Source organism: Branchiostoma lanceolatum, chromosome 1 (genome assembly GCF_035083965.1).
Source record: "Branchiostoma lanceolatum isolate klBraLanc5 chromosome 1, klBraLanc5.hap2, whole genome shotgun sequence".
In the NCBI taxonomy this organism is placed as follows: Eukaryota; Metazoa; Chordata; class Leptocardii; order Amphioxiformes; family Branchiostomatidae; genus Branchiostoma; species Branchiostoma lanceolatum.
In genome coordinates, this window is record NC_089722.1 from 16405081 (window position 1) to 16430318 (window position 25238).

The following is a 25238-nucleotide window of genomic DNA, read 5'->3' on the forward strand; positions in this document are numbered from 1 at the left end:
ACTGGGAGAAACCATTATAACCATTATAAACAAGGATTTGATATTGATTATAAACAGTATTATGAAATTATTATGATATAGAAAGTTTATTGTGGCTCTACTGAACAATTTTTGTCGTTAGATGGAATACTCTACTGAGGTTTTGGGTATATAAAATAATGTTTGCTTCCTCCCCATAGCGCAGAATGGTATCGGCGGACCCAAATCTCGCGAGATTTTAGCAGACGGAACGTGACTTCCGCATTGGCACGAGGGAGAGTTTGAACTGTGTTGATTTTTGGTTGTTGTTTAAAAAGGCTGAAGTTTAAATATCACGATGTCAACCAGCGGTTCCGTCTCAAAGGTAGGGTAGCAAAGGTGTTTCGAGTCTGAGCAAAGGGACTGCTTGTTTTCGCTTGCATTTCTTTGCAAGGAAGCTACACCGGAAGAAATTATGACAGGGGAGGGGGGCACGTGGTTTGATCAGATTTGCAACTATTAACATTACTTAATATATGAATTAAAAGACGACATTTAACGATTTGTTATCATGTATTTCAGGCCTGTTTTGTCTTCAAACCTAAAGCTGGTAAAAGGAAGAAGAAGCTGAGCCCAGGTAAGGATGTAATTTGATAGAATCATACACATCTGAATAATCTGCATTTGTAAATCAAGAAATAATTTCTTATGGATTTATTCGACAGTAACTGTTGATCACCATGCCTTTATGTCCAGTTGACTTTTTTCCCCTTGACCTTCTCTGCTCTCAGTCTTAGTCTGATAGTACTACTATACTATACAGGTTTTGAATTACTGCTTGCGTGCACGCACTTTAATTTTGTGCAAGTACACTTGCAAGACTGAATGCGGCTGCAGGATGTTTCGACTACTGCAGCAGTAGAAAGCAGTGGACTACTACTACACTTGCAGGGGTGCATAGCCAAATACTAGTAGTAGTGGAAAACCTCAAGTCAACCATACACATTCACGCCACATCTTCAGAAAAGACACTGTAATAGACTGTATATAGCTGCATAGTTCCTGATTAGAATATTATTCAAGCCCACAGTTGCAGTTATTTGTGACTGCTGGACACCTGTGCAATTAGCTTTACCAAGCAGGTTAATTACGGTTAAATACTGTATTTAACCTCCTTGGCTTTACAGAATATTAAAACTAAAGTCAGTAAAGATAGGAAAAGCAAATATTAGTTTAAAAAAATATTCAGTCTGTTACCATTTTCACTATGGTGAGCGAGGCCGCCACAAAACTGACTGAGAATATAATTTACTCTAGACCCCTTGCTTTTAAATCTTAAATATTACTAGTAAGTGATAGAGAATGCATGATAAGTCAATACCCAAATGCATTGACTCATACATGTAAAACTAATGATGCCAAACTCTTATCTTCCAGCTGACTACTTTGTTGATGAAACTGGTGCCAAGACAGAAGCAACAAGAGAAAGATATGACACTTATCAAATTTTATGGGAAGATATGAACAAGGACATAGAAGTAAGTATTAAACACTAAGGGTAAACTTAAAAGATAAAAATAGAATATTTATCTAAGCATACGACAAGATTCTTTTTTACCTTCATTAAGAGATATAGACATATATATCATATATATATGTATATGATTTAGAGGACAGAAAGCAATATTGTATTTTTTTTAAAGACGGCCACTGTCAAATTTTGATATAGGGTTTTGCTTGCTACGGTTTATGAATTGTTATATAGTACAGAATATAACAGGGGGTATTCCGTATCACCTCAGGTACCAGCCCAACAACGAAGTGGAGGGCTGGGACCGAGGCCCTCCGAGGGTGATGCGGAATACACCGTGTTGTATTTTATTTATTTCATACCCACCCGAGAAAACACACATTGCAATGCGGAATGCGGCAGAAGTTGAGGGAATTTTGTGTCGTCGAACAAAAAACTTCAAACGGCAGCGCAACTGGCGAGCTCATAATGCATTGTAAATATTCTATGGAAGCCCGTGTGATACAACTTAGAACCCTGTGTGATACGGAAATTTATCACACGGTCCGGAACAACCGGATCAAACGTTTTTGCGGCCAAGGTATGACATAAAACGAAGTACAGGCATGTTGAACTTGAAGTCTCTTGTATTCTCTTAACAACAGAAACTTGAAGTCTCTTGTATTCTCTTAACAACAGAAACTTGAAGTCTCTTGTATTCTCTTAACAACAGGAACTTGAAGTCTCTTGTATTCTCTTAACAACAGAAACTTGAAGTCTCTTGTATTCTCTTAACAACAGGAACTTGAAGTCTCTTGTATTCTCTTAACAACAGAAACTTGAAGTCTCTTGTATTCTCTTAACAACAGGAACTTGAAGTCTCTTGTATTCTCTTAACAACAGGAACTTGAAGTCTCTTGTATTCTCTTAACAACAGGAACTTGAAGTCTCTTGTATTCTCTTAACAACAGGAACTTGAAGTCTCTTGTATTATCTTAACAACAGGAACTTGAAGTCTCTTGTATTCTCTTAACAACAGGAACTTGAAGTCTCTTGTATTCTCTTAAGACTTAACAACAGGAAATTGAAGTCTCTTGTATTGTATTCTCTGAACAACAGGCACTACAGACAGACATCCATAAGAAGGTGTTTGATGATCTGGTAGGGTATGTAGGAACCACACATCCAGGGTTCAGTCTGGAGGAGGGGACGAAACAGAAGGTATCGTCAAACGAGATCCCAACAGCAGCCCTGGTCACTGGTAAGCCAACACATTGCCCTACATGAACATACTGTACTGTACTGAGATGTGGTGTCATGTTGGTGTAACAGTTAGGATTTTGGGCCCAGAGGTCCTGTGTTTGAATCCCCTGGCATGCCACCAATGTTCTGGCCTTGGGAAAGGCACTTTACAGGACTTTCTTCACTCCACTCAGGTGTAACAAGAGCTTTTAAAAAAAGCTGGCGTTTCGGCCACGTTTATGAGTGTGAATTGTCTTTTCCCTTTACTTGAAGTAAAATCTGCCAGAGGAAGTCACTCAAGGGCTGTTCAGTCTATAAGAAAAATTGTCATTTTGGGAAATGAGAACTGTTTTAATAGAGAAAGGCAGATTGGGGAAAGCAATTTTGAAGTTACGTCACTTAACTTAAGTGCTTTTGAAAAAGCTGGTCTTGGCCTACAACTTGTACTTATTTGTAAAATGTATAATAGGCTCATTATAAAAGCTATCAATGTAATTATGTACATGGCACGCAATAAAACATAAAATTTGAAAAAGCACCATTGAATCATCAGCACTATGGTAATTAAGTGAAATAGAAGTTCATAACAGCTAAGGTTCTATCTAAAATGACTACCAAATGTCAAACAAATCAACAGCTACCTCATCCGTATTATTCTGGTTTCCGCATTTACAACATTTCTTCCTTATTTTCCTGGGTAATTTTGCTAAAATTCATGAAAATTCCCATAGTTTTGTGCCGAGGGGCGCCACTTTCCACGTCCGTGTTGTCTGAATGAAGTCGATACTGAACAATGGAGCATTTGCTACTGTAACAAAGAATCGCTGTTTTGCAAACAACATCAAGAGCCTCTGTTTACATTGGGGATAGAAGTTTAGTGGCGAGTGTTTTGCAAGAATCATCTTACCGCGCATAGGAGCCGCTGCACGGTATTTTCCATTACAATGAACAGAAAAATTCGAATGCCGGGTTTGGAATCTATGAAGTCCTGTTCATAAGACAAAGGCCTTGTATATATTAAATGAATATTTAAAAATAACAAATATAAAATATTTCTTTATTTATTAATGAAAAAAAATGATATTCATAAATATGATATTGATAGATTAATATAATATCAATATATATTTTTGATATTCAATATCTAAAAAGAAAAAAAAATCCATGCACGGACACGAACCCGTATCTTCTGGGTCCGAAGTGCTTCGCGTTGCCAGATCGGCCAAGCTGCGGTCACTCTGGAGGTAATGCTATAACCTCACTATATGGTATCATTTATGCCGATTTTTGGTCGTTTTCTTGACGAAATCATTTTTTTTCTTCTGCAATCTTGTGGAATAGATGTAATATGGTCATTTTTCAGGATATCAAAGAAACCACAATGCAATGATATTTCCGAACAGTTGTAGCAGTTACATGCGGTCGCCGTCCTGTGTCACATGCAAATCTAGCCTGCCTGCCTTTTCGTGCTCTCTTGCCATATAAGGCAACGGCTATACAAGGATTTGGGAACGTATTGCCATATAAGGTCTTATTGTGTGCGACACAGTGTTGAACCAAGGAACCTCCTTGGTTGAACCAAGCTTCCTTCCTTGAAGGTAAAAGCCAGGACAATGCGTTCCGGCGCGCATGCGCCGAAACGCAAAAATGGGTACTATTACAATGACCCACATTTCATCTATTGCCCACTATGATATCCCAATACATTCCTGACACAGCATACTAACTGTTACCAACATACAGTTCTGGAGCATTAGCATGTACATTACTCTATAGACTATTTCTACAGTTAGTCATAGATTAGACGTTGTTTGTATTTGTTAACAATTAGCAATAGTTCAACTCTCATGTATGTACGTTGTCATATATTGTACCAGTTACAATTGTTGTGCAATAAAGTTCTTCTTCTTCTATCTTACAACTCACAACTATTGTTCCTCCTACAGGTGTGAACATGCCTGACCATGGTATGATCTTCTCCAACCTGACCTCCCTACTACAGGACAACATCACGCCTTATGTAGCCAGACTACAGGCTAAGGACTGTTCAAGTAGGCATTATTAAACTTACAGAAGATCTTATTGAGGTCACCTGGTGGCGCCGAATGGCAGCCGCCCAAACCCTTGCAACAGTTCTACAAAATGCAAGTGTGGAGCAAATATGTATATGTTTGCTATATTGTTATTGTAAACCCTGCACTAGTTCAGCACTAGAAAGGCTGCCATTGCACGGGTAATTTCTGACCAATAAAACCATTATTATTATCATAATCATTCCAGTTGACCACATATATCCTATATAAACTGTATGTACAAAGCATACCATTCACTTATCAAGAGTCAATACCTATTTCATATTGCAAGGCAACATTTCCATAACACATATATTTACATGGACCATCTTCATGTTGCAAGTATCAACTGTACAGCAAATTTAACAAAACTATTTTTTACAATGTTTTCCTGCAGCTATGAAGAACATCATGTCCAAAGTCATCATGCAGTTTATGGGCAACAAGGACTTGGTAAGCAGTTTTTGATCAAAGAAAAAAAAGCGATACACACTGGGGAAATTTTCTGGACGTATGACAACGACGTATGACAACGATGTACGGCATACTTTTTTTCCCGGGTGTGCATCGGACCCTCACGTCGTATGCCAGGCATTTTTATGAACCGTACGACTTAGTTCACCCTATATGGACGTATGGGCCATATAAATGCCTGTTGAACGACATGGGGTCAATTCGCACCCAGGAAAAATTGACGTACCGAAAATTGTGTATCGGGTCTAAGTTTATAGATTAATGTGTTGGGTTATATGTGTCAAAGATATGCTATGGGGAGTACAAAAAATTGGTGCCTGTCATGTCTGATTTTCTGAATGATAACCGTGGCCATCTCTGTCCACAGCTAGATGATGATGATGATGAGGTGCAGGTCAAGAGGATCAGTCCCACAATGCCTGTGCTGTGTGGATGGTACGCTGACTCTGTCAAGGTTAGTACAATGAAATTTTCCGCTCAAAAGTGTTTCTTATTTCTTTTTACTTCTTAAATATGTTATGGTAAGCAAGAAGGCTTGAAAGCAACTTGATATACTGTAACAGTAACATTCCATTCTATAGATAAATTCAAGTACATTCTAGAAGGAGGCAACCCTAGCCTTGCTGTGTACAAATAGGTAAATATATCAAAGAATGTTTAGATCTTAGAACTAGTACTAGTGTAAGTGATAGGTTAAACTCGACATGTTGAATTTTTCATATACTTGTACGTAGGTTAATCATTTTGTATCCCATTGTTGTTGTTTGCATGTTTAGTTGTAGAAGACCTTACGAAAGTCGCTGTACTTTTGTTGTGTCAATAAAGATTGTTGTATGATAAAGATTAATCAGTTTTTTTGGTTGATATTTTGTTTACAGATGTAATCATTACTGGTGTAATGATATTAATCGGCTGCATTTGATTACTAGAGGAATGACCAGATGATTTTAGATCAGTGTTTATATTTAATATCTTATTGACCCACCCTCCTAAAAGCAGGACCCCTATCGCTCGATTCGTTGGCTCACTCGCGTAGGGGCCCTGCTCTTTAGCCCCGGTAGACACAGTTCTGGCGACGTTACTGACAGTTGCTCATGAAGAATTAATGAGCTATCCTTATTTGGCACAATTTGGCGGTTAATCTGGTCTGAACCTAAAGTAACGATGTGAGACGTAACCTGTTTGGTTGATAGCTTCCCAGCGTCCTTTGCGCTTTTGCTCCAGATGAGGTTTAGCAAACCCTCTGATTGGCTGAAGCTGTTATGGTGGCGACGTCGCCAAAACCGTGTCTACCGGGGCTAAAGAGCAGGGCCCCTACGCGAGCGAGCCATTGAATCTAGCGATAGGGGTCCTGCTTTTAGGAGGGTGTTATTAACCAAGAGCTACAGTCTGCACAACAAAAGTCTGATTGTTTTCTGATGTATTCTTTCACACAGAGATCCCAGTCACCAAATAAGTCTCCCAGTAAGAAAAGAAAGTCCTCCTGTGGTCAGTACCCTCCACTGGTCATTGTGATGGAGGATCTGGAAGGGTTCCCGGCTCAAGTGCTGCAGGACTTCATCATCATCTGCAGGTGATTGTGAAGTGGAATGAAACTAGAGCACCCTCCAGTTTAATTTCGGACTTCCAGTTTAATTCCGGACTGACCTCCCATATCTCATGATCAGCAACCTTACATCTACTTGGGCTAATATTGTAAACTATACGTAAAAATGATGTAAGAAATACGTAACCGCCATCAATGACCCCCTGGGGATTAGCCCAAATCTGAAGAAATCTGCAGAAATCTGCAGATTTCTGTGACCTTGAGCCAGAAATCATAGGGAGTTTGTATTTCTGGCTCAAGGTCACATGATTTGCAGTCACTGGGAAGCCTTAATATATAAGATAAAAGATAGAAGCATATCTGTACTTGTTCTCTTGCCAAGAAGGTTATGTTTTTGGTCTGTGTGTCCGTCTGCCACACAAAAACTGGAGATAGTCTGGAGGAATTGTCTTGATATTTGGTATGTGGTTAGGTCAAGTTTTATTGTTATTTCTGAATTGATCTGTTTGTTTGATCGCTTTAACAATGTGTGTCATGATACCATCTTCGTGTTGCTCTCTCACAGTCAGTACCTGAGCCGGCTCCCCCTGGTGCTAGTGTTCGGTATTGCAACCACAGTCACAGCAGTGCACACCCTTCTGCCACATTCTGTGTCGTCACTCCTCTGTATGGAGAAGTTCCAGGCACAACCATCCACTGAGTATCTGTCTCAAGTCATCAACAAGGTAAACTATTGTTCTACATTAGGCCATGTTGATTTGATTATATGGATGACATCCGTGCGCACATCAATTTTCGTCCGTTTCCGAAAAAAAAAAATTCAGGCCATACTGCAAATCATAAAAATCAGTTGCAAAATGAGAAAATATATGCTGTGAATTGCAAGAAAATATTTAAGAAAATTGATACTAATGTCATGGAATGCAGACGTTAATTCCAAAGTCCAAGACCTTCAGGATGTTTTGAATTTGAACGAACAAAAATGAAGAATCTATATTTTGGTCTACCATACTTGGTGTGTTTACTTTTGTTTATCCTTCCTGACCTTCCTAATTTCATAATGAAGGCACCTTTTTTTCTATTCACATGCTCGCATCAGTTTTGGGGTCTCCATAGGATGTTATCCATGTAATTAAATCAACATGGCCTTATCTATAAATTCTTTAATATACCCCCATGAAAAATGGATGTATTTTTGTTTGGTCTGTTCGTGTGTTTGTATTGCCGGGCATTTGTAGTCAGCATAACTTAAGAACCTCCGGATGGATGTTATGATATTTGGTATGTGGGTAGGTCTTGGGAGGAAGAAGGTCAATGTCAATTATGGGCCCCCTGGTGTGTGACCTTGGTACTGCAGCAAAATGTTCAGTTTTTATATCTCGTATTCTGGTCAAGCTATGGTCATGATTTTTGGGTGGTAGATACATGTAGCTCTTCTGGTGGGGAAGAAGTGACATGAGTTTGTTCATATAGCTTGTTGACATAGTCATCATCATCAGTCGACGTGCTTTCGCTACGACAGGGTTTTACCGCCCTTTTTACGGGGTGACATACACTTTCGTTGGCTGTCATACAAGACGGGGATGCACCAGTTCTCCCGTCCGGGCAAATTATGTAAATCACCGTATGGCTGATACAAAACGGAGGTTCGCCAGGCCTCCATCCGGGTGATTTGTAGTGAATCACCAACTCCATACAGAAGGATTTGGACCATCACACACTGGGTCATGCCCCTACTCTTTTTCGATAGGTGTAATGGGTTATTTTACGTGTGCGGGGTGTGACTCTCCCCAAACACGGGACCTCCATTTAAAGTCCTATCCGAGGGACGTCCCTAACCCTAGATGAGTAAGGTACTCATTTACACCTGAGTGAAGTGAGGAAAGTCGTGTTAAGTGCCTTTCCCAAGGGTACAGCGTCGGGGTGCAAGTTTGAACATGTCTCTGGGCACAACCTGGGATCGATGCCGGGTCCCATTGTTTGACAGCCGCGCGCTCTACCACTTACGCTACACACCGCCGCCTATATAGATAATGCCTGAAAATATGTCCATATCACAATGACGTGATGACAAAGATTTTTATTCTTTTTTTTCTGCAGACACTGTTGACCACCAAGTACCCCTTCAAGCTTGGCCACAGGGTGTTTCAGCTGTTACTGGACATGTTCCTGTACCATGATTTTTCTGTAGTTAACTTCATCAGAGGATTACAGGTTGGTATCAGCTAGGATGTCACTTGGGTTTCGGTTTTCTGCGCATGAGAAATTCGCGCATGCATGAAAAATTTGCAAGTAGTTACATTTTACAATACAAAGCCTTATATAAAATTTCTGAAAAATCTTAGTGATTTTCAAATGTTTCAGGTTTTAAGGTTAAAAAAGTTCAACTATTCCCAAGAGACCTATTCCCAAGGGACCTAGAAATCTAGAGTTTTCAAACAAAAAAATCAGGGGACAGAAGGAAATTGTATCACAGGGTTACATTTTTCTGCCAAAGAATTTTGTACTACACATTTTTATGTTTAGCCATACCTAGTATGGCTAAACATATTGTTTTTACTCATGTTTCTTCTTCTCCTGTCAAATCTTCAAATCGATTCATCTCTGTCATTTTATGACCAAATGACCTGAAATTTGGTACAGAGGTAATGTAGGCAAAAACCAATGTGCGTTCTTTTCCTTTTTTTGATATTGACCTTGAAAGTGATTTTATTGAGGTTTTTAGGCTATTTTTAGCATATCTTGGCCTCCTGCGCCCTGGTATTTCAACCGAATGACCTGAAATTTGCTGTATATGTGGCTTGAACAAATATTTAAAGGACTACATTCCCATTTTTGGCATACATTTATTCAAAACGATTTATTTTGGGCTTTCTTAACAATATTTGCCACTTCTGTCACTTTCAATACTACATATGACCTAAAGGTCATTGACCCCAAGTGCCTTGCACCTGGCCTTGCATGCCTGTGAGCCTTGCAACCACCTGATTGGTCAATTGAGTTAATCTAATTACATGGCGCAGGTGTAGGCTAGTATTCATGCCAAATATGGTATGGGAATTCCTAGGACATGTGATTACATGTACATGGCTTTGTTCACTCTTTTTTTTTTAAAAGATACACATCTCCAGTTCATATATGTATTAAACCAAAATAATGTGAAATTTGGCATGTACACAGGCCCTCATTCAAATGTTTGCCATACAGCCTTTCAAAACGATTTTTTAAACAAAGATTTTTTTGGTTTCGTTATTTTCAACCCAAAGTGTATACTATTGAATCATGCATTCAAACAAAGGGGTGTAACATTTTTATATTTCACCCATTTTTGGTCATTTCCTTCTTCTCCTGTCAAATCTTCATATATATCATTATGTATACTATGGAAAACTTCATTCTTCCCTGGGGTTGATCTTTTTTAATTCAATTTTGAACTGGGTTGATTATGCGCAAGAGTGTAATTTTCAGCGGATATTTTTCCACTGGTCTAGTTTACATGGAGATGGCACGGAATATCCCATTCTTGCAAGGGGAGGATTCTGTAATTATTTATTTCAATTTTGAGCTGGAATGATTATGAAAAAGTCCATTTGTTAGCAGAAGTGTATTTGTTAATTAATAAGTGGATATGGTTTTGGACTGGTCCATATTGTGTTGAGGTGCTACTGGAAGACTCCACTCCTGTATGGAGAGACTGATAATTGTTTTTAAACTCAAGTTTGATCCATTTTTTTAGTGGAAGTATTTTAGAATGGTCCATTGTTATTTTGGGAGTCCATTTTTTGCATGGCGAGGAGCATGGCTAAACATGCTGTATTTGCTCGCAAATGTTGCCTTTCTAGTCTGATATGTTTTCTGACAATTTTTCAAGCGCAGAAAACCTGTTCTCCTGGGGTTGCACACAATACTTAATATTGAGTTCCCTCTCCACCAGATGGCAGTCTGATATATTTGATTAGAAATGATGTAGGATAAGTAAATGCATCTAAGTTCGCATGGTTTTTATTTCGCGCTAAGGCGAAAATGGAGTGTTCGCGGCCGGTGGTTCCAGGCAGCGCTATAGTCACGTACTGTTCGCGGTGGTTTTAAGTTCACTTTCACGAAAACTGGGAACATAAATCCACCGTGAACATTTCTGCATTTACAGTAATTCAAAGTATATGAGATGATTATACGTCCTCTAGCTTAGCCAAATTTTATGATTGTTATTGTTGTGACATAAACCTCTTTGGATGTGACATTAAATAGCGTTCAAATGTGTTTTTTCCTTCAGTTTGCCATGTTAGAGCACTTCTTTAGTGACCTGGGGATGTTGTGCTGTGGGGCCAAACTGAGAACATCCAGGGTTAAGGCCATGGACCACCGACAGTTAGAGGCTATCAGGAAATCACCCTCATTCAGGAGGTACATTAGACATTTTTGTATACTATTGATGTTGGTAACTTTATTAAGTAACAGTAAACATTAATGCAGCATATAGGAGGAGAAGAATAGTTTTCAGCTGAAGATTCTATGTTGATATCATTGAACAATGAAAAGGATAATCTTGAATACATTGCAACTTCTCCAGTGTGCCAAGTACAATCACGATTGGGGTCCTCTCCTCCTTTGAAATCCCACCTGGGGTTGTGTAGCACTGTGTAGAACTGCCATATGAGACCTTAGAGTAGAACGATAGGAGGAGACCGCTGGAGGTCCCGTATGTAGTATGACCTAGAAACAAGGAGAGTCAAGATGTAGCCAGGTTTACGTTGAGCCTTCACGTTGTGTGGGACCGTTCCGTCCCGTAGATAGAGTAATAGCCGTAGATCACGTACACAGTACAAGGCCTAGTCGTCCACAGTTGGAAACATCATAGAGGAGTAAGGTAAAACCTGTATTTATTTAGTGGTCACCTGTGCATTACAGCCACCTGGCCATACTAATGATCATGACCTCTCTTCCTCAGGTATGTTGAGCTCCAGAAGCCCCAGGAACAGAGAGATCTCCTCCTGAACGACAAACACACCAAGGAAGTCTTCATCAGTCTGCTCAAGGGTCTGGACTCCTACCACGGCATGTGCTATCCCATCATGCACTGCCTACACGCCCTGACGAGCAGCCTTCCCAGACACCCCTTGGGTAAACAGCTGAGAGAGCTGTACTCTCTGGTGTTGGAGTCGAATGTGTGGGAAACTCAGGGATATACAGATGCTTTCAGCTTACTCAGGTTTGTTCTACAAGCGTACGTTATAGTCCTTGTACATTCATCCTAAATAGTGCTGTGTACCTAAACAAATTTTAGGTACAGGTTTTTTTTTCTATGCATAGCCCCAGTCCTCAGATTAGCAGCTGGGCTGTCAGTTATTACTTGACAGGACGCTGTCGTACAGCACTGAGGGGGGGGGCGTTATTGGGTTGGCCGACTACTACCATACGGGGTAGGTACAGGTTTAGGTACAGGTCCGGACCTGAAACCTGTACCTGAACTACTTTAGTACTTATGTTCAAACTTAACACAGAAAAAACAGACTATATTGGGCCAAGAACAGTGATAACAGTTATTCATTAATCCAAGTGCCTTTCCTGTCCCTCCTGTGTTAGGTTGATGGCCAGGGATGACCTGGTGTCTGTGTTACGACAGTGTGTGGAGAGACTGCAGGCATGGACAGAGTCAGATGTTTCTGAAGTCATCATGGAAGTACAGACGTACATGGCACAACTGGCAAGTCTTGGAGGTGGGTATGAAATAAAGCATGTCCCCATGGCGCAAGCGGTAACGCACCCCGGTGCTTTGCCATCTGGATCAAATTCTGTGGATCCTGGGGCCCGAGTCAATACTAGGGTGGACTCCAGCTCGTACATGTTGTAAGGGATTGCATTCATCATTTCGGATGGTGACGTAAAGCCGGCGGTCCCGCGCATGAGGGAGCTTCAGGCATAAGCCTCAAACCTCTGCACGTAAAAGAACCCAACACACTTATTGAGAAGTGTAGGGGTAACCCGGTGCATGTGCTTGGCCAATAACGCGAGCCTAGGGCAGCATTGCACTACCACTAGTTTATTGAAAAAGCATCATGCTTCACCTCAATTGAGGATGACTGCTTTACCTTTACCTTAAATTTATAAAAGCAACCATTATTTCACTACACAGTATACAACCAGCAAAATAATTAACTGTACATTCAGGCCCAACTAGATAATTATTGCGCATGTCAAACCTGCTGATTTTATGTCAGAAAGTTTGTTCTAAGTGCTACTGACATAAATGATTGACAGCTTATCAGACAACAATCTTTCCTGCTTTCGTCAGATGGATCTCAGGAGGAAGAGGAAGAACCAGATGAGAGGCCAAAGGAGAGACTGTCCAAGACTACAAAACTTCACGACCTACAGAACGTTAGTACTACACTGTTCTCTTTATCTCTCTCTCTCTCTCTCTCTCTCTCGCTCTCTCTCTACAATTTTACGTCTTTTATTCCCCATCATATGGGGGTTTGACGTGCTTGCATATGGATGCGGAGCCCCCAGAACTCCTCATCAAGTGCAGGTCTTTTTTGTGTAATGTTTTCTGTACTAGGCAAAAGACTTTGCCAATAGGATAGCAAGTTGAATGATGAAATCTCAGTTCAGTTCAGTTCATCCTCTTTTTAGAGGTGACATACGTGTTTCCACAATTTAGTGGCCCAGTGAAAACTATTATATTCATAGACAACATTTTCACCAACATGTTCTATAACTGATATGTAATACTGTATTTCTTGCAGAGGTTACGAGAATCTGCAAAGCAGAAAAAGAAACTGACTAAATATGAAGTTTTAAGGAACAAGATTCTTGACTACTTGGACGAAATTTTCAGGTCAGTCTTTAGAATATCATCAGAAATTCCTCTGTGACCACGAATAATAAACAAAAATAGATGAAAGTCATTGTGCAATTTTGTTTTGTAACCTCAGTTATAATACAATACATGTATTAACAAACACCCACTTGTTTTATTGACTTAAGGCCGCACCAATTTAATTTCTTGGTTAACGGATCAATCCCCCAAAAAAAATTTTAGGAAAAAAAAATTATGAAAACAGATCTAGAAGGCTGTTTTCATAATTTTTTTTTTCTACAATTTTTTTTTTTTTAAATTAAAATCCATTAACCAAGAAATTAAATTGGTGCGGCCTAATCATGATTTGTTTTGAATCATTTTACAGAACTCACCTGCCGTCCCCCACTACCCTGCCCCTCCATGAGGTGTACTACTATGACAGAGTGTCTACACTTAGGAAACACATGAACGCAGCACCCAGAGCTGCTATCCAAACTGCACTAAGCAATCCACACTTCTATCTTCAGGTTGGTGTCAAAATAAAACTTTGAGTATATACTGTAATTCTTGATTTGTTAACTGTAACTTGATTTTAGCTGATCTAACTGTCACTAGTCAACAGCTAAAATTTCATCATCGCAAAGATTTGATCACTAATATTTGAGACAGTAATGTTTGTTCCTTACCGTTAAAATTAAGTGCCGTGACCTACTCCATTTTCCCCAACCGCTATATTTTCCTGCCGCTATATTAAAGTGCAATGGCCGAGTTGGTAGAGTGTTCGCCTTGCATACGGTAGGTCGTGAGTTCGAACCCCGGCCGGGTCATACCAAAGACTGTAAAAATGGTACATACTGATTTCTCTGCTTAGCACTCAGCATTTGGGAAATAGTATGGAAGTTAAACACACACCACTACCAGTGGACTAGCCCCCTGCTGTAGTGATTGCACAAAGTGTGGCCCAAGGGCTACTGAAACGGAGATGGGCGCCGCCCTATGCACCATCGGTGCGGGAAGGAACTTTGATATTAAAGTGATTTCCAGTACTTGAATTCAGCACTGAAAAACAGCATGAAAATGTCATATTGAGTTAGAATTGGCTGTTTAATCTTCTTTTTTTTTTTCCAGCATGCGATGTTTAACTCAAGATTTATTCCCAGTTTCATCGCTGTGTTGCATGATATGTAAATTCATACTTGAGTTCTAAATACATTGTAACTGTAGCATCTTAAACCTGCATATTGAGCCCATTGTCTTGGGAAAGGCATTTAACACGACTTTCCTCACTTCACTCAGGTGTAAATGAGTACCTATATACATTTGTAGCTTATCTATAGGGTTAGGGACGTCCCTTAGATAGGACGTTAAATGGAGGTCCTGTGTTTGGGGAGAGCCACACCCTGCACACATAAAAGAACCCACCGCACCTTTCAAAAAAGAGTAGGGGCATACCACGGTGTGAGATGGTCCAAAAATCTAGTCCTATGACCGCACATGGGTTCGCCCTTTGTAAATGTTCATGCTGAACCAATAAATTAATAAATAAATGTATGATTGTTATCATCTTGCTACTCTTTTTTCCATGTTTGTAAGTTCTGAACTTCTCAACACTTGTGTTTTGATCTAGGATGAGTCTCTGAAGACTGAAGATGGCACGATCCCAAACACCGCCCCTGACGTGTGCATCGCTTACAAACTACACCTGGAATGTGGAAGGCTCATCAACCTATATGACTGGCTACAGGTGGGAAACACAGGGACTTTCACTTCTAAAACTTGACAATTCTTTTAAAAATGTTTCTATACTCTTTGTTCAGTACCTAACACTTATACTGTACACCAAATTAGGCCACACCAATTTTTTTTTTGCTTCTCGGAATTGTCTCTCCTGTCTTTCCCCTTAAAAAAAGAAATTGGGGCACTATTCCCATTCACAAATGTTCTCTCACGATTTTGCTATTTGTTCAGTAACTCAATAGCCACCAAAATAGATTATGAAGGCATCCACTTACCTAAAAAGTTTGGTCACATTTTATCATAAGTTATAATTTTTCATTTATTAAAACTCGTTCTCAATATCAATCCATAGCAAAAGGTAATTTTGTTACTGAAATTATAGTACTAGATCAAAAAAAGGGGTTCATTGCATAAAATGAGCCATACAAAGCTGAAACTTGAATAATCCTCTTATTCTTTACGTTATGTAAACACTTATCTTCACGCCAGACTATTTTCAAAATGTTTTTTCGCCCTGTCTCTCCAATTTTTTTCTGAGAATCAACAGATAAAATTGATGTGGCCTTAGGAATATTGTCAGGTTTCAGTGGTAATTATATATGGCTGTTTGATTTTCATTGCAGGCATTTGTGATGCTGGTTCACTCAGGAGAAGAGAATGGTGCAGACTCTTCAAAACAGAAGAAAGTGGATGAAGTTTTACAGTATCCTTTATCTGGCTATTGAGGTCACCTGATGCAAACTTTCCTAAAGGAAATTATTGTTCAGAAATAGCTAATAGCTAAATCTTGATCACCTGGGTCCATATACACTGTTACAGTAGTAATATCATCATCATGTGTACCCCCATATATATAACCCCATAAGGGGCAAAGTAGGGGGGGAGTTGAGGTCCAGGGCTAATTAAGGCGAGCAGGCCTCCAGCCTGGAACGGTAAGACTCAACGGTTGGAGCCATCACAACCGTGCCAGGCAGGGAATAGTACGTTGGTCAAGTATTGTGTTTGTATGTGTCAGTTCTGGCGTTGATGGTTTGAAATTTGAGACGGTGGCTCATATCAAGTATAGAGGATATGATATTGCATGATTGCTGTATTTATTGGTGGTTTGTTGTCCTTGATGAACATTTCCCAGAGCCCGTTTCATCCGAGCTGTGTCAGAACTCCAGTTTCTCGGCTTCATCAAACCAACCAAGAGGAAGACAGACCACGTGGCCAGGCTAACATGGGGAGGCTGCTGAGGCACCATGAGCCTACTACCAAAGGCAACCAAAGCAATATTAGGGCAAAAAATGGAAATAAAAAAAGATGCTGAAATCTTTATGGTAGTGACATTTACTAACATTGTTTAGCACATTTGCCTAATAACTTCATACTTTTAGGATTTTGAAACCAGCAAAATCGTGCCGAAAACCTGGACCTGTATTATACTATAGCTTTCTGCACTATGAGACTTATGGAAGACTAGTGCATTATATCAAGAACCTACACTCATATCAAAAAGATTTCCACAGTCTGAAAACGATCATGATTTATTCCAAAACAAACTTGTTACAAAGAGCACTGCTTGTAACATTAAACAGGTTTTTCCCTTTGGTGAAATGAAGAGTATAAAAGAATCTATTATAACAGCCAACCATTCTGTAGTTCCTAGTCAAATAAACTATATGTGCCTCATGACATCTACTGTATACTCTCTGATACAAGTACATTCATTTTGTAGGATGTTTACTATTTTTCATAATGATCCAAATAAAGTATCAATAGTATGAAATGAACCATGGAAGTTAATCTTATTATTGAGCATTGAACTTTTGTACACATCTTAACATACATCTTCAGGTCATACATGTTATTTTGGCAAAAAGAGTAGTGCTGCTTTAAAGGGTTGACATTTCTGCCTTTCTATCTAGAGCTGGTCTATACTGTTTTAGGTATTAGTATCTTCTATGTGTGTGTCTATAACATTGTCTACATCTTGTTGGGTGGTTTGTGTAGCAATCTTTAAGTCTCTTTCTCAGGTTGCTTCTGACTTTAACAGAACTTTGCCTTGGAGAAGTCCATCTCAGGATGCTGCTCCATGAACCTGCAAACAGAAAAAAATAAAAACTTGATTAAGTAACTTTTTCATTCTCATTCAACGATTTTAACCTTCTCTCTGCTGCCTAACTCTGTAACCAATAGGGAATTGGGTGCCAAATGGCTACTTCAGTGTGCTAAAGGTTAAAGCACATTACCTGTTCAGTCTTTTTCAAATCTGACTTGTTTTAAATCATCCTTTAGTTATTAAGGCTCCCAAAGATGTTATCCACAAATGCAAAGTATGAAATGATTTGATTTTGATTTTTTTAGAATTGCAACAGTGCAATACACGTGAGACACAGGCAGCTATTGCGGGTGTCGTGACCTACACACCCATTTGTACACTTTGGTTGAGTGAGGAAAGTCGTGTAAAGTGCCTTTTTCCCAATGATCAGACATGTACATATTTAGTGGATGGGTAGGGGTGTCGAAGAGGAAAGTCAAGTTCCATAATGGGCCTCCTAGCGGGTATTTAAGGTACTTCAGGGGGGCTTCAAAATTTGAGGCCAAAGTTTCTGGAGGCACCAGGTTCATGATTTTTAAGTGGTAGATAGCTCCTGGGACAGGAAGTAAGTGGTGTAAATTAAGGCCCCCTAGCTGCTTGTTTGGAACTGCAGTTGGCATTTTTGTTGTGTAGCTCAGGATCTTGGCTTACTTTTTGAGGACATCCTCTTTCTTCTGCTCATCTGAGGTGGGCAGTCCCATGGCCTTCTGTCTCTGGTCATACATCATCTTCTCAACCATAGATCTGGTTTCTCCATCCAGGTCTGACAACTGATGAGGAAAAACAATTTTAATGAGAATAGTTAATCAGCAACAGACCTTAGGCCAAACCAATTTAATTTCTTGGTTTAATAACAGATTTTTTGAAAAACTGCTAAATTCCAAAATCAACATGAAAACAGAATCTCAGAGGAAAGTCTGTACTTTGGTGCACACAATTTCAGGGAGTGAACAGCGTCAGGTGCAAGTTTTCACCCCAGTCTTCTGTTTTAATGATTTTTTTTGGCTAAAATTTTTTTTTTAAATCCGTTAACCAAGAATTAAATTGGTATGGCCTTAGAGAATACATCTTAGAGACTTATAAAAATACATCATCCCATTTTACAAGAGCCTACACTTGTATTAAAAATGTCTCTTCATCCAGACAACTGGGAAAAAAAACATCCAAATCTTTTTTTAAAGAGAATAGCCAGTCACAGACCCTATGAGACTTATAGAAACACATCATCCCAAGAGCCTACACTTGTATTAAAAAGGTCTCTACATCCAGGTCTGCATGACAACTAGGAAAACATCCCAGTTTTTTTTAAACAAGAATAGCAACCAAGTTACCTGTCCCAAAGGATTCCTTCACTTGGTTTGTCACCCATTCCAACAGAGAAAGGTTTCTTGATTATTTTTCAGGTTGGTGATGTAATACCACTTACCTTGGAATTCTCTGGGTTAACTTTCTTGGTGTTGATTGGTGGGTCAGAGGCCACAATCCTATCCCACCATTCCATTTGATTCACCTTGAAAGAGGATAGCAGTAAAAACCATGGTAAACCAAATGATACTGGCAGTGAAAGAAGATGCCCACTGAAGAGCTGGGTGGCTTTTAGGATCAATAATGAATTCATTTTAAGAATTACTGTAATGTTTATGATTTCTAGTCTTAACAGATGGATACCTGACTAGTGTGTTTAAATAGAGTAATACAGTCAAACCTGCCCAAGGCGACCACCCGGGGGACCGAGCAAAAATGGTCGCGATGGATAGGTGGTCGCCATGAAGAGGATTCCAATCATAACATGTTTCCAGCTCCAGGTGTTCAAATACCGTGTACCACGTAGATGGATGGAAAATTATGTAATTTTAGACAGCATGAGCCCCACCAAGTTCAATTCTCATCGACAGAAAGATCCTACAGAAATTACATTTTCCGTTATCATTGTAATATTTGTATACAGTTACATCGTGAACAAATGTGCGTCATAATTTTGACTAAAACAATGTCTGCCTCGATGACCTTGCAGCGCCCTCCCGGATTCACACGTTACGTTAAAGTAAGAGTACACACACACACACGCATATAAAAATCTAAGTTTTAAGGCCTGAGACAAATCCCTAGAAAACACCTGCTGACCCCAGCCTTCTTTTGGGCACCGACCGCTGGATTAAAGCGGCAAAAAGTTTTCGATCTGACAACTGAAGGATGAAAACGGAAAGTTGTGATACCGCCGCCGAGCACGCAACCGTATCGAAAGGTAACAGTGGAGCAGAACGCACAGCGTCAGCGATTACAAGCAATCAGCGCCCAATAAAGGTTTGTTAGAGTCATGGAAATAACAAGAATATAAGAATATTAATTTTCATCAATAATTTGTTGAAAATACACGAAATAGATACTAGTAATTTCTGTGAAATCTGACTTTTTGACGCCATGCACTACGTGATCGTTTTGAAAATTGAGTTCAAACCAAACCGAGCTTGCAGTAAACTATACGATTACGATGGGCACAACAACATCAATATCTAAGTATTCACAATCCTTTGTATTTACAATGTTTATAGTGGGAACGTTTTATCAAAACACTTAATGGAGGAATCAATGCTTTTGATATATTTTTATCCGTCAAGGTCTTAAAAACATTTCCGCGAAATCCGACAGCAAAATGATCCGATGTCACCACACGCTTGGAAAATGAGGCGGCCGCCATGGGCAGGGATTGTGCTCTGTGCGGTCCCAATTCGTGGCGGTCGCGGTCGCGTTGGGCGGGTGGTCGCCTTGGGCAGGCAGCTTAGTGCTTGTGCCTATGGGGAAAATTTTCGGGACCGAGAAAAAGCGGTCGCCATGGCCAGGTGGTCGCGTTGAAAAGGTGGTCGCCTAGGCAGGTTTGACTGTATTCAGACAACGCTTCAAACCGTCATTTCACAACTACTTTTGCATATATAGTTGTGCAGGTGAACAGTTTCTTTTATCCACTTAAAATGAATGCTGAAAATTAATACTTCGTTTACCTCATGTCTCATCAAAGGACTGCTACACGACACTACAGGACAGTTATTGAATGAGCTAGTACTTGTTCTTCTTTTTTGTATTCTAGGTATGTATCTTATGCATGTATTTTATGTGTGATCGTTCTGTAGTCATTGTCTCCTATATATATGTAATATATGTATATAGAATACAACACGGGGTATTCCGTATCACCCGAGGTACCAGCCCGACCGCGGGTAGGATTGCCCATAGGCCGATCTGACCCGCGGGAGGGCTGGGACCGAGGGTGATGCGGATACACCGTGTTGTATTTTATTTATGTCATACCCACCCGAGAAAACACACATTTCAATGAGGAATGCACCAGAAGTTGAGGGAGTTTTGTGTCCTCAAACAAAAAACTGTAACAACATTGATTCCAACCTTCTAATCCAGTATTCAAATTTTTGATGGCGGTGCAACCGGTGCACTCGAAATGCATTCTAAATATTCTATGGAAGCCTGTGTGATACAACTTAGAACCCCATGTGATACGGAAAATTATCACACAGTCCGGAACACCCGTATTGAACGTTTTCGTGGCCCAGGTATGACATAAATATGTGTATTTACTATTAATGTAAAGTTGTAGGACCACAGGAAGGATAGTAAGACAAAATGTCAAGCTATTTGCGTATCCAAATAAAGTCAAAATATAAGCCAGACCTTTTCCAGATGGACCATGACTATCTTCCTGTCCTCGATGGTCCAGAAGGACTCCTCCATCTTGATCTCATGAGGAAACTTGTCGTCGATGATGGGCGGGTGTCCCTTCAGCGACACCTTCAGGGAATGCTTCTTAATCTCACAGATGACATCCTTACTCTTCACCGGGAAGGTCACATTGAAGGGGATTTTCAACTTAAGCAAACATAAAAAAATTGGTTACTTTTACAGCAAGTCTAATGATTTTCAAGGTTATATTTTCATGTGGAATACTGTAAATGCATTTAAGTTCACAGTACTTTAATGGTTGTGGTTTTTGCAGTAACTCTTCGCCACGAAATTAGATTTAGTCAAAAGCACCACGAAAATTCTTGTTGTCTTCTGTCCGCTTACCCAGGTATGTAAGCATGCTACACAGCACACTTCGACAGCGTCAAATGTGTACAGGAACTCTGTCCTTCATAGAAATCAAAAGATCGTAAAATATGATTGTTCAGCTATTTTCTGACCGAGTATAGTCAACTGTTTGTGTCTCATATCAATGTGGAGACCGTAAAAACCAGCCGTTCTGGGTGCCCCATATGGCACCCTGGGACGGCCGTCACAGCGTGTTCCTGTGCACATTTGACGGCGTCGAAGTGTGCTGTGTGGCATGCTTACATAGCTCGCTTACCACCTTGTTTTAACTGCGAAGTCAAAACCACTGTTAACACTCATTTGCTCTCTACCGCGAATTTAAGTCATAACATCACAAACTTAAATGCATATACAGCACACATAGAGGAAAAATTCCAATTATCAACTGGACCTAGAAGTTTGCCTTACCTCGATTTCTCCCAGTGTCTGTGACCACCTGTAGTTGGGCATGTCTGCTCCGTTACCCGAGTTGGGCTTCATCTTGCCTTTGTCTTCCTCATCCTCTTCTTCATCACTCTAACAACAAAAATCAAACATCACATACATTTGTACACTGTTAGAAGTCTGACTAATTATAAGGTTGTTAGGTAGCGTGGTTAGTCCAGTGGTTAGCGATCTTGCCTCTGGAACTAGAAGCCCCGGGTTAGATCCGGCTGTGTCGCTCACCCGACATGCACGCTACCGGAAAAGCTTGCAGTCCTTTTAGGACGGGACGTTACGCCGTGGTCCACTGTTCATTGTGCTTGTCGAAAAGAGCTAGGGGAATTTCCCCGGTACAATGAACCTGTAAATACTGTATGTAGCGTCTGTCTTCCTGTCACGACCAGTGGAAGATTAGCTCATCGTTTCTTTGAGTTCATTTGAGCTAAACTGGTTCAAGATCACTTTCTTTCTTTCTTTAGGTGGGCTATGTGGCATCAAATGGCCAACTTGCAGGCTTTGAATACTGCCAGTATGCAGTCTTGAAAACAAAATCATTATTGTTCTGTTATGTGGTTGGGTCAATGATACAAGTACATGTACTTGGGTATGAAATGACAAAATTTTGACAAACACAATGTACGTTAGAGCTGTGTACCTAAACAAATTTTAGGTACAGGTACAGGTACACGGGTTTAGGTACGGTCCTGACCTGAACCTGTACCTAAATTACTTGTTCAGAAAATGGTAGATTTTCAATAAGGACAAAAGCATGTTTGAACTGGTAACAACATAATATTTAATTGTGCAAGGTATTATCTTTATGAAAACACAGATAAAAATTTGACTCCAGCCTTGCAAATGTGTTCTACATGTATGTGCTGGAGTATAGTATAGATGTGGCTTTAGTGCACTGCCACGGTAATTTCATAGTAATTTTATCTGTCAAAGTGGCCATCCCCTGAGTCAGGCTTGACCTGATTAGTACCGGTATACACCAGGGTTCAGGTATTTTTGGACCTGTACCTAATTGACTGTATCGGTACTGTACCAGTACACAGCTCTAATGTAGGTACGTACAGTGTTGTACTATCATTATGGTAAACAACATGTACAGAGTAGCTATATACAAACCCCGGACTTTTCTTTCTCTTCAGCTTTAGCAGCAGGCGCACTGTCAGGTGTCTGCTGGCCTCCTTCCTTCTTCTGTAATGAATTTGTTATATTAATAATTATTGCATACTGACCTTTGCAATACTTAGTATGCTATATAGCTAGATACTGAAGACAATGTTGGGTAAACTATGTAAGTACTATAATTGAAACAGTTGAATTCAGTCATATCATCATATTCAGTCATATAAAAGTAACTTATATATAATATATGTCTGTTTATTGTATCCAGCTAATTTCCTTATGATTGACATAGGAACGACAGATGAACATATATTGGTAAAAGAAAATATTCTGGTATCAGGACAACTCGGACCATTACCAACTGGGCCCATCGCAAAGTTGGGCAAAGTTGACCAGGGTGATGGGCCGAGTTGACCAAGGCAATGGGCCGAGTTGACTGGGCCGAGTTGGTAATGGTCGGAGTCGTCCGACATCCAAATATCTATTGTGCTGTGTGTGTCAGCAAGGAGTTTGAAAATGTTTTAACCTTCTTGGTGACAGAGAGATATTTTTATTACACTTTTTGATAAATTAATACAAGAAATTTTATTAATATATAGATATATGTATATCAATAATATTAATACAACTTATTTATTATAAGTTTACATTTTAAGAAACCCACGGCACCTGATCAACCTCTGCTTGCAATTTCTCGGCTTCCTCATCTGTGTCATTAATTTTTAATAAATCAATACAAAACATTTTATTAACACAATATTAATATAAGTATATTATTATTATCATAACTTATATATTATAACTTTACATTTTATGAAACCCACCTGATCAAGCTCTGCTTGCAATTTCTCAGCTTCCTCATCTGTGAGTTCCTTTATTTTGGGCTCTTCCTCCACTTTTCTTCTCTCTTCTTCCTCCTTCTTTCTTTTTTCCTCCACTTTCTTCTTCCTTTCTGCCTCTATTCTCTTCTTCTCCACGTCCTGCTCTTTCTTCTTCTTCATCGCTATCTTGTTATAGGTCTGGAACTTCTCCATGATAATCTGGGAAGACAGACATGTTTTAAACTTGTGCAACTTTACAAGATTTCCACTCATCTATCCTCATAGTCATACACATGAATATGATAATGACATATAGGAAAATATAATTTTTCAATCTGCCAGGATAAGCTTGTTAAATACTACTGTAAATCGTTCAAAGAGATTTTATTTTTGTGCTTTTGCCGCGAACTTGCATTTTCTATCTATCACTTTTGTGCAACAGAACTCAGTTTCAACCACGGTGTACTTAGTCCCCGAAAAAAAATTGTCAATTTACAGTACTGTATACAGATGTATGTACAATTTTACTGCTTGTTTACTATGAAATTTGTGTGACATATATCCACTTTATTCATAATGATAAACTTGATAAAGCACTTAGTGTGGACTACTTGGGTGCTTGTTGGAATTTACATCTTTACCTTTTCGGCTGCTTTATCCCCACCTCCGACGTAGAAGTCTGTCTTCCGTTCCAGGAAACTGAAGATGACGTCCAACATCTGTGCACAAGGAAGAAAATATATAACTCATTACAACAAATCTAAGAACGTGTGAAAAGGAATGTACCGTTAACTAAATTTGTAAGCACAAAATTATGATTTCAAATTTTTGTGTGTTTTATTAGTTTCACTAGCAGTGCTGCCATGAAGACTATGGAATAGCTTATGAGGAAACAAAAGAGTTACCGTTAAAATATTCATATCATTTCTACTAACTTCTTCTACATGTAAAGGAAACACACGAGTTTACACGTGCATAGATGCAAGTCATCACATGGAAAACATGGCCAAGATGGGGAGGGGGGCCGAAACCACTGTGCGTTGTTGGCGAGCACACATGCACAAAATCGTACACCTTTTCCGTATAATTACCTCATGAATGCCTCCCTCACACTGCTGGGCCATGGCCATCAGCATCCCGTCGAATCTCTCGTCCTGTGACATTATCTTATATATTTATTCGGCGCTTTTTAACCTTTTTTTTTTCCGCAGTCGAGCTCTCTGTTCCCGCGATGTAGCTCGACACTCTCGTTCATGATAGGTCAAAGGTTGCGATCGAATTTTCTGGAATTTTTTTATCCAACTGAGGAATAATATACTGTTAACTATAAATAAT

General features: G+C 39.6%; 2 protein-coding genes across 2 annotated transcripts; one reads left to right on the forward strand and one right to left on the reverse strand.

Annotated features, from left to right (window-relative positions):
- The first annotated feature begins 209 nt into the window (after positions 1-209).
- LOC136437943 (origin recognition complex subunit 3-like) lies at positions 210-17116 on the forward strand. Its single transcript, XM_066432541.1, has 19 exons — positions 210-343; positions 541-595; positions 1396-1496; positions 2588-2729; positions 4657-4761; positions 5180-5235; positions 5624-5710; positions 6693-6829; positions 7368-7527; positions 8903-9016; positions 11076-11206; positions 11751-12011; positions 12386-12519; positions 13095-13180; positions 13549-13640; positions 13990-14131; positions 15232-15348; positions 15965-16044; positions 16474-17116. Exons 1-19 carry the CDS (start codon positions 317-319, stop codon positions 16577-16579), a joined length of 2133 nt encoding a protein of 710 aa, XP_066288638.1. The 5' UTR covers positions 210-316; the 3' UTR covers positions 16580-17116.
- LOC136437975 (nuclear migration protein nudC-like) lies at positions 16855-25164 on the reverse strand. Its single transcript, XM_066432584.1, has 9 exons — positions 24995-25164; positions 24545-24622; positions 23907-24122; positions 23080-23151; positions 21934-22041; positions 21109-21303; positions 18851-18934; positions 18076-18194; positions 16855-17424 (listed from the first exon to the last, which is right to left on the reverse strand). The coding sequence occupies exons 1-9, from the start codon at positions 25064-25066 to the stop codon at positions 17373-17375; spliced, it is 996 nt and encodes a 331-aa protein (XP_066288681.1). The 5' UTR covers positions 25067-25164; the 3' UTR covers positions 16855-17372.
- Between the last annotated feature and the right edge of the window lie 74 nt (positions 25165-25238).